General features: G+C 31.7%; 1 protein-coding gene across 1 annotated transcript; it reads left to right on the forward strand.

The window, feature by feature from the left end:
- Positions 1 to 5,132: 5,132 nt before the first annotated feature.
- On the forward strand, positions 5,133 to 7,913 carry LOC109816064 (GDSL esterase/lipase ENOD8). The gene is made up of 5 exons (XM_020380928.3): positions 5,133 to 5,437; positions 6,498 to 6,704; positions 6,813 to 6,982; positions 7,076 to 7,340; positions 7,545 to 7,913. The coding sequence occupies exons 1-5, from the start codon at positions 5,182 to 5,184 to the stop codon at positions 7,811 to 7,813; spliced, it is 1,167 nt and encodes a 388-aa protein (XP_020236517.1). The 5' UTR covers positions 5,133 to 5,181; the 3' UTR covers positions 7,814 to 7,913.
- The last annotated feature ends 2,374 nt before the right edge of the window (positions 7,914 to 10,287 follow it).

The following is a 10,287-nucleotide window of genomic DNA, read 5'->3' on the forward strand; positions in this document are numbered from 1 at the left end:
GAAAATTTGAAAATCATTTGATACTTCATTTCATTAATTCGAATCAATGTATAAAATGATTTTATGATTATTCGTCAATTTAAATTAATGAAATGAAGTATCAAATGATTTTCCTTTGTTATATAATACTAATTAAATATTATACATACTTGAATTTGATGATAATGATATTTTAAAATGTTATATTTAATAATATAATATATTTATTAAAGTTAAAAATTATATATATATATATATATATATATATATATGAGTTAATCAACTATACACTACCAGTGTAAAGTTTTTTTACACTAGCAACTAATTATATCTCTTAATTGTGTCATGTCACTCTTAAAAGTAAATGTGTTTACAGTGACATGGCACAATTAAGAGATATAGTTGGTTGCCAATGTAAAAAAAATTTACATTGACAATGTATATGTGATTTTTTTTTAGGTTCGTCACTGGAGTATCCATCGCAGAAAGTAGTGACTAATCTCCTCGCTACGTTGGAGGCACCTCAAAGGGTGGGATAGCTGGCCCCAAGATTTAACGCGACTACATACACAAGACAGGATTCAAACCTCTGACCTTACTTAACTCTATATATATATATATATATATATATATATATATATTATTTTCTTATCAATCATATATTTCGAACATAAAAGTAAAACATGCAGTCAAATGTCACAAAAATTAATATAATATTTAATGTTATAAATATAATATTTTATAAATATATAAATAAACAATTTTTCTTATTTAATATTATTTATTTTATTTATTAAATACTAGAGAGTCTAAGATACTTTATGCCTCTAACAATTATATAAATAAAATATTAAATAGTTATGAATAATTATTCAAAGCAGATGAAAAATTATATTTTTTTAATATCAATTTGAAAGATATAATAATTTATTAAAAATTGGAGATTAAAAATAATTTTATATTATAAAATCTCTCTTATAATAAGTATAAATAAGGTTAAAAACCTCTTTTGGTCCCTTATAATATTTTTTTGTTTCAATTTAGTGTCACTTTAATTTTAGGTCTCAATTTGGTCCCCAATAATTTAAATCATTGCCATTTGGGACTTCCGTCTAAATGATTTAAACGGAGTTAACTGGTGGCCACGTGGATGCCACGTAGATGCCACATAGGTGGATCCCAAAATACTTGAATACACATTGAACCAGAACGGCCCGTTCTGAAACCAGAACGACCCGTTCTGGTTACACTATTGGTGTGTAAGTGTTGTACCTGGAACGAGCCATTCCAGATGCAAAATTAACACACCAACAGTGTAACCAGAACGGACCGTTCTGGTTTCAGAACGGGCCGTTCTAGTTCTAGAATTTCGTGCACAAAAAACCAAAGTACAAAGCATTTCAAACACTAGATTTGGTAATATTGTTAATAGGGATTGATAACTTCAATTGCTAAACATTTGGGCTATACAATGTACCATTAAGGACGATGCAGTGTATCACTAAGGACAATGGTAACAATTTTTATTTCATTATTAGTCAAACTGGAGTGAACTACATACTACCAAATTGACACTATACAGTCAAGGATGAAACGAAACAGTGTTTCCCCTTGAAGTCATTGACGATGTACCCCAACAATAACAACCTGTTCTTGAGGAGGTACAACCTGAATTTTTATGGTTTAGGGTTTCCCTTTAGTGTAACGCTGTTGGTAGACTGAAACGGGGCGTTATTCCAAACTACTAGAAGAAGGGTGATTTAGTAGCCCAAAACAGGTCGTTCCCAAACTGGAACGGGCCGTTCCAGACTACTAAATAGGCCTATAAATTATAGTCGAGAACGGGGCATTCCAAACCCTAGAACGGGCCATTCTGGTTGGAGTACGGGTCGTTCTGGATGAGTTCCAGAACGGGCCGTTCTGATTTCAGAACGGGCCGTTCTGCATGTGATTTTTGCACATGATGAAAGGGTGCAGAACGGGTTTTTCCGGATTCAGAACAGGTCGTTCTGGCCACTCCTGAACCTCTATAAATAGGCGTTGAGGGGGGAAGAAAAGGAGAACTTAGAGAGAAGTTTTAGAGAGAAGGACTCTGGACCAGAAAGCTTGCTTTTGGAAGATGGAGGTTCCCGGGTTGAGCTTCGGAAGGAAATTCCACTTCTTCTCAGCCCTTGGCAATGCTGAGCCAATCTTCAGGTTAGGGAAGCTTCATGCATTGTTTTCTTTGAAAATGGTTAAGTTGTTGGCTTAAGTTGTTCATATGTTGTGTGTTGATAATATGTGATATGTTGTTAAAGTTGTTATATGTTGTGAAACTAAGTTGTTTTTATGTTATTTATTGTTGAATTATTAATAAGTTGAGATGTATAAGTTGAAGTAGTTTATTGATGTAAAAGTCGTTTAAAGTTGTATAAGTTGCCTATTGTTGTAAAGTTGTAAAAGTTGTTTAAAGTTGTATGAGTTGCCTATTGTTGTAAGATGCTTATTGTTGTATTGTTGTAAGGTACCTATTATTGTAAGATGCCTATTGTTGTATTGTTGTAAGTTGCTTATAGTTGTTAAGATGTCTATTGTTGTAAAGTTGTTAAGATGTCTATTGTTGTAAAGTTGTTATGATGCCTATAGTTGTAAAGTTGTCAAGTTGTTTATTGTCGTAAAGTTGTAAAGTTGCCTATTGTTGTAAAGTTGGAAAGTTGAGTACATATGGTGAAGATATATGTCCTATGTTGAGATACATAGTACTAAGGTGATAAGTTGAAAGTTGTTTTAAAGTTGAATCTCTTAGTACTGTGTGGGTGACATGAAAGTAGTCGATCCATGTCATGGTTGAATGACCAATTTGAGTAAGGTATCTAGTTAGAGATGTAGTCTTTGACTAGGTACTGGAGGGTGCATGGTACTTGGAGGACAGTGGGTGGGCTAACTCCATATGTGGATTGGTGATGCTAGCCAAGGCCGTGGTAGGCTCATACCCAAAACCTTCTGTCTTGACAGTAGTACTGAACCTCCGAGTCTAAGTGGCACACCTGAGCAATCACCTATTGTTATCTATACCTGGTTCTCTTTGGAGTTCCTAACGCTGTTCTATACCTGACCTGGTTGAGATAGGTCAAACGCTGGATTCGGTAGGGTTTATGCCACCTAGACTACTCAACCTCAGTTGTTGGAGATCTCCTAGTTGTATATGCGTGACGACGCATTAGTTGATGTTGCATGTGTTGTTGTATTCAAGTTGTATATAATGTTGTATGAATGAGTTGATAGTTGAGCTATTGTGATAAATACTATGTGATTGTGTTGTGATGAATTGTTGATCACTAGGACTAGAGGAGAAGTTTTCGAAGTTGTTCATCCCATTGTGCGGATTGAGATAGTTGTGGTGCTCTGAGAGCCCAATTTTTTTAAAACCCTTCCTTGGAAAGTTGTTCCTTGGAGTGGATGATGTGTTGTTCTCCTCTAGGACTTGGTTGGTCCCGTGTGTGGGCAAGGTCGAGGCACACGTGTATGAAGTGACCACAGTATAGGGGCCAGGCCGAGCTATACCGATTACAAGCGGCCAATTTGAATAAAGTGTGATGTGTTGAAAATGTTGTTGCTATTAGATGATATTGTGTATCTATTGTTGTAAGGTGTTATGTTGCTTTATGTTGCAAGTTGAAAGTAGAATTCTATTGTTGTTTATTATATGTTGATGCTATTTTTTCATGTTTATTGTTGTGAGCTTACCCTAGCTTGTTTTCCCTATGTGGTTGAGACTGCGATGACCATACCTTGGTATGCGAGCAGATCGGGATAGGTGTTCTGCTGGACTGGGTGAGCTTTGAGACTCAGGAGGAGGGCTAACGTTGTAGTTAGTTGATTGGTAGCTTTTGACTACCTAGTTGTTGTATAGGGTATTATTTCCCTACTTTCAGTTGTATATATATTGAGACTTTTTAGTTGTGTATTCTCATTATATATATAATTGTTTAGTGGTGAGATTTTATTTTTATACTTGTATTTGGACGCTATAAATAATGTGAGACCTGGCGGGTCGTTACATTCAGCGTTACCCAGATGATTTCCTTTTTCAGTAATTTCTTTGAACTTTTTTAGTATATGTTATGTTATGAATTTTTGTTTTCAGTTTCTGAATCATGTTTTTGTCTTTGAATTTATGATATATTATGAATTTTTATTTTCAATTTTTGAATCACATTGCGGCATTTTAGTCAAGATTTTGAACTGGATAAGTTCAAATCAAAGAAGGATTTTGGAATGTCTTATCTTATTTGATTCTTTTTTTTTAGTTTATTCATAAATGAATATTAATTTATTGTATTTTTTATTTATTATATTTTTATTAATATAAATATAATAAAAAAAATACAATAAAAAGCATGAAGTTGACGTTCTGGAACGGGCCGTTCTAAATTCAGAACGACCCATTCTAACAGCAGAACGGCCCGTTCTAGTTTCAGAACGGCCTGTTCTGCTGCACTCATGTTGTGTTAAATTTGCATTTTGAACGGTCCGTTCTGGTTCCAGTTGCAAAATTAACACATAACATGTGCATGCAGAACGGGCCGTTTTGGTTCCAGGTGTATTCATGACATTTGGCATCCACCTATGCATCTACGTGGCATCCACCTGACATCCACGTCAGTAAGAGTTAACCCCGTTTAATCATTTGGATGGAAGTCCCAAATTGCAATGATTTAAATTATTGGAGACCAAATTGAGACCTAAAATTAAAGTGAGACTAAATTAAAATAAAAAAATATTATCAGGGACCAAAAGAGGTTTTTAACCTATAAATAATATAGTATATGTATACCAAAATAAGAGGTAAAGTAGTTCGTCATTATATAATATTAATTTTTTTTAAGTATATGTAATTAACTTTGTTAATAATATGATATATTATGTATAACTTACTTTTATAATATTTAATTTATTAAATGTAATAAATATATCATTCTATTAAGTTTATTTTCTTCATATTAATTGAGTTTTATATGCCTTGTCATTATAGCTTAAGAAGAAATTACTATTATTAGGATGATTTACAATGATTTGTGATGAAATTGAAAGTGTATTTTTTTTTAGTAACTGACGTAACCTATTTTCTCTCACTCAACCACTCTCTCTTTGTATATATATATATATGTACGAAGGCTTAAGTTCCTCTGTGTCTCACCAAAATATTATTAATTGTCTCTAATGGAGTTTCCTATGATAACCAAGTTTCACATCCCAGTTGTGTCTTCTCTTGTGCTTTTAGTTTTATCTGTTGCAACTACCGTAACTGCCGCAGAACATTGTGATTTTCCTGCAATCTTTAACCTCGGAGCCTCAAACTCAGACACTGGTGGCTTGGCTGCTTCCCTTTTGGCAGTGCCGCCACCATATGGAGAGACCTATTTTCATACACCTGTTGGAAGGTTCTCTGATGGCCGAATCATTCTTGATTTCATTGGTATGTAACATTCTTTCAATTTCTCTTTTTACATGTCTAATATTGTCTTGTATTTGTATGAATATATATAATAAGCACATCACTACCACGTGGTAAGATCTACGTTGAGTAATGAAAATGTGTAACTCTCCCAAAAGAAAAATTCATCAGGTCACTATCATTGTATCATTCATTTGCCTTTTATTCTTTCTTTGTACCCTTCTTCACCAACAATATATTTTCTTGTCGAACCATAAAGGGGTTGGTCAACGCTTGATGGGTACTATAGATCCATCGCTTGAAGGAAAAAGTTTCAGACTTTTAGGAAAGGATCTACTTATCTACCATAAATTATACAAATTAATATCGTATGAGAATCAGTGTATCAAGGGTATGATACAAGATGGATAAGATTCAAGTTCTAGACACATTCTATCCTTGTTTCCAAACTTCTGCGTTGAGTCTGTGAGAAGACAAGTTAATGTAGTTGCTGACACAGTGACACCCTTAATAGGGAAGCTATTACCCATGCTGGTTCGGTTATTTATCATTATGTTCCATAATGTATTGCTTTGTTGATCTCTGATGAAGTGTATGAGTTTTGTTGTTGTAAAATAAAAATAATACATGATAGGATATACATCGTTTTAGATTCACATTTAATGGCAATGAGTTGACTATAAAAAGTTTCACAAAGTTAATCAATCAAAAATCATGTTTTGTATGATTTTGAATATAATTATTATAAAAATTAACAAACTTATCTTTTCCAAGAGATTGTAATTAGAAGACAATATAAAATCGATTTAGAACTTGTTTGAATATAAGTTAAAAGTATTTTTTAAAAAAAATTATCAAAAAATACTTTTTATTTTCAATGAATAAATTTTTAAAAGTGTTTCTAATTCGGAACTAATTTCTTAAAGGTGTCAAATCATGAACATTAAATCCTTTAGATTAAACCAAAATATAGTCTAAGCTCTGATCACGTCATATGAAGAAATTAATTATGTATTAAGCATCTTGCTACCTAGTTAAAGGATTTGAGCTCTTATGTTGTTCCATAACTTTGTAATTTCAGCACAGAGTTTTGGACTCCCTTATATCAGTCCATATCTTGATTCACTAGGGACCAACTTCTCAACTGGAGCAAACTTTGCAACAGCAGGATCCACAATCAAACCCCTACAAGGTCAATCTCAGCTTAAATTCAGCCCTTTCAACCTAGGAATTCAGTTCACACAATTCAAACGTTTTAAAACCAAAACACAGTTGATTAGAAAGCAAGGTATGTAAATTAATTACTTATTTTGATTGATATCTTCTGGTGATTAATTCTGTGGTCCAATAAAGATACATGATATTGATCTTGTAATGATTTTAATTTTTATGGAAGGTGGGGTATTTGCGACATTGATGCCCAAAGAAGAGTACTTTGCTAGAGCATTATACACATTTGATATTGGTCAAAATGACCTCACAGCTGGCTTTTTTAGTAACATGACCCTACAGCAACTCAATGCATCTGTACCTGATATTGTCTCAACTTTCGCATCAAATATCAAGGTAGTTGCATAATAAATACCCTTCTACCTATATTTCTAGCGAGTAGATTTCACAATTTATTGTGCTAAATTGGTCAAACTTTGTGTCATGAAGAACATCTACAACTTGGGTGCAAGATCACTTTGGATACACAACACAGGACCCCTTGGCTGCCTCCCTCAAATTATGACCAATTTTCTATCCGCTGAAAGAGATGCTTATGGTTGTGCAAAGCCATATAATGATGTGTGTCAGTATTTTAACCAGAATTTGAAGGAAGCCTTAGCTCAACTTCGTAAGGAGCTTCCTTTGGCTGCAATCACATATGTAGATATCTTCTCTGCTAAGTACTCTCTTTTCAGCAACCCAAAGAAATATGGTGAGCCAAATCAAAATCAAAATGACCTCATTATATCACGTATATTATTGAAGTCTATATCAAATATAAATGCATATCACTAAAGTAAAATCTAATTAATATCGGAAAACAACATCAATTATACCTATATATATGATATTGTATATAAGTTTTGTGCATAATTTGCAATGTGTGTGACTATTTGAAAGCTTCATTAACGTGCAGGATTTGAGCAACCACTTGTTAGTTGTTGTGGTTATGGAGGGAAGTACAACTTCAGCAATAGTGTTGGATGTGGAGGAACCATAAAGGTGAATGGCACTGATATTTTCGTGGGTTCATGTCCAAAACCATCTGTTAGAGTGATATGGGATGGGACCCACTTCACTGAAGCAGCCAACAAGGTTGTCTTTGATCTAATCTCTACTGGGGCTTTCAATATTCCACGCTTTCCCTTGAAAATGGCATGTCAAAGAAGCATCAAATTTTTCTAATGAGCTTCAAATGATTATCATAGCCATTTATATGTGAAATAATAATGTGTCTCAAGTCCCCAACTTTATTCAAATATCTCATAGAAATATTGTTAGATTATGTTTTTGTTTCTTGCTCCGGAAATCTAATGCGGTATTTGAAACGAATTTAAAATTGATTTCAAAATGAAAATGATAAAAAAAAAATGGTGATTGTTGATTTATTCCAAGAAGACAATTAAAATGAGAAAAAAAGAAAGAAAAAGAATTTACCCTTTTGGAACCAATGCTTTTCTGCAAACTTTTAAGGCTTTGAATCGAAGGAGAATGTTGATGTTTTACCTTTTATGTGCATTCGAAAACTCCGACAAAGACAGTTCTGTATATAAAGACCACTAAGATCGACCCATTTAAAAAAAGATCTTCAGGTAAGGTTACGTCAATCTCATTGGACAACAACAATAAAATTCTCGAGAAAATTAAATATACAGAACTTACTAGCTAAAAGAAGTAATCTTTATTATATAAAAGGAAGGAAGTATGTAAAAAAAATTTTCACGTTCAAAATAAGGGTACTTATGTAATTTTATCTTATCATAATTATTCTGAATTTTATTTTTTTATTTTAATAAATTTTAAACATAAGAAAAATCTTTCCTCTTCCTCTCTGCTTTATACATTTCCCATCAAATTGTTTGCATTTTGTCTTCCACTCAGAGAAGCAATTATGAATATCTATTTCCTATGTATTGGTTGTGCAGCTTTTCAATGCCAATTGATTTTAACTATTCTCTAATTTTTAAAGCATTTTTCTTTTCAAAACTTCATTCTGATTGCCTAGTTCCATCATACTCCTTATTTCTAAAAATACTCTCTTCATATATATATATTGTCCACTTTCTAATTTGGGTACTTTTGTACTTCTAATATGATGATTCACACTTTCTCTATCAATCATAGGAAAACCATTTTTAGGTAAGCTTATATGAAGTTTTAATTTTAAAGGTTGGTTGTTTCAATATTGATGTATAGTGAACATATTATTAAAAAATTTATCCTTTTTACTTTCATCTTCTTTTTAAAGGACATGACTCAAAAGGTTACATTACTAAAGGACATTGCAGCGGGAAGAATTGTCTGAAAGATAAGAATTCGTATAATAAGATTGTAGAGGCTGCCAGAGTTTAAGAATCTATTGCAAACAAATTCCTTAAAGATGATTTTGGTGGATAAAGAGGTTTTTTTTCTTCATAAATTATAACAGTTATAAAATTTATTAATGGATAGTGTAGTTTTTGTTTTTGTTTCTGTTTGAAGTTTTCATCTTCACCAAAAAAAAAATATTATTAGTAAAAATATTATTAAAAGTTTTATCCTTTTTACTTTCATCTTCTTTTTAAAGGACATGACTCAAAGATTTACATTACTAAAAGACATTGCAGCGAAAAAAATTAATTGGAAGATAAGAGTTCATATAATAAGATTGTGGAGGCTAACAAAGTTTAAGAATCCATTGCAAACAAATTTCTTGGAGATGATTTTGGTGGATGAAGAGGTTTTTCTTCTTTATAAATTATAACAGTTATATATTTCATTGTTGGATAGTGTAGTTTTTGTTTTTGCTTCTGTTTGAAATTTTCATCTTTACAAAAAAAAATATGATTAGCAAAGATATTATTACAAATTTTATCTTTTTTACTTTCATCTTCTTTTTAAAGAACATGCCCAAAGGTTTACATTACTAAAGGACATTGCAGCGGAAAAAATTGATTGGAAGATAAGAATTCGTATAATAAGATTGTGGAGGCTGCTAGAGTTTAAGAATCCATTGCAAAGAAATTCCTTGGAGATGATTTTGGTGGATGAAGAGGTTTTTTTTCTTCATAAATTATAACAGTTATAAATTTTATTATTGGATAGTGTAGTTTTTGTTTTTGCTTCTGTTTGAAATTTTCATCTTTACAAAAAAAAAAATATAATTAGTAAAAATATTGTTTTCAGAATCAATTACAATGAGTCAATGATCTTAGTAAAGACATCGATAAATTTTTCTGCATGCATGTTATTTTTTAGAAGCTAATGTATTATTTCCCTTTATTCTTTTAATTATTTTTACCTATTATAATTCAAATAATAACGTTATTTTAAAACAAATGAAATTAGTCTGATTTAAATCTTTCAATTTTTTTCTATTTAACCAAATCTTACAACTCAATATTTTTTTTTAAAAAAAACTTACCGTCATTTTTGTATATACAAATCATTTTGTTTAAGGCTAATTATCGTCAATTTTTTCTTTTGATAATATTTTTTTTAACATGAATGAAAAGTATTTATACATAATTTTTTTCTCTTTGTGTTACATGTTTTACTGAAGGGCAATTAGGTACACCTAATAATGTTTATACTCCTGAATTCCTTAATATTATCACTACTTCTAAACTTTCAAATCATGAGGTAAAATTGAAAGTTGGTGTTCTGATAATGTTGTTGAG

The sequence above is a fragment of the Cajanus cajan genome, chromosome 9 (assembly GCF_000230855.2).
Source record: "Cajanus cajan strain Asha chromosome 9, NIPB_CcT2T_4, whole genome shotgun sequence".
Lineage (NCBI taxonomy): Eukaryota > Viridiplantae > Streptophyta > Magnoliopsida > Fabales > Fabaceae > Cajanus > Cajanus cajan.

Bases quoted from the DNA above. Each gene is read 5' to 3' on its own strand.
- LOC109816064 (XM_020380928.3), top strand. From the start codon at position 5,182: ATGGAGTTTCCTATGATAACCAAGTTTCACATCCCAGTTGTGTCTTCT. The intron at 6,705-6,812 runs GTATGTAAATTA...TTTTTATGGAAG, and splicing joins ACAGTTGATTAGAAAGCAAG to GTGGGGTATTTGCGACATTG. The intron at 7,341-7,544 runs GTGAGCCAAATC...ATTAACGTGCAG, and splicing joins CAGCAACCCAAAGAAATATG to GATTTGAGCAACCACTTGTT.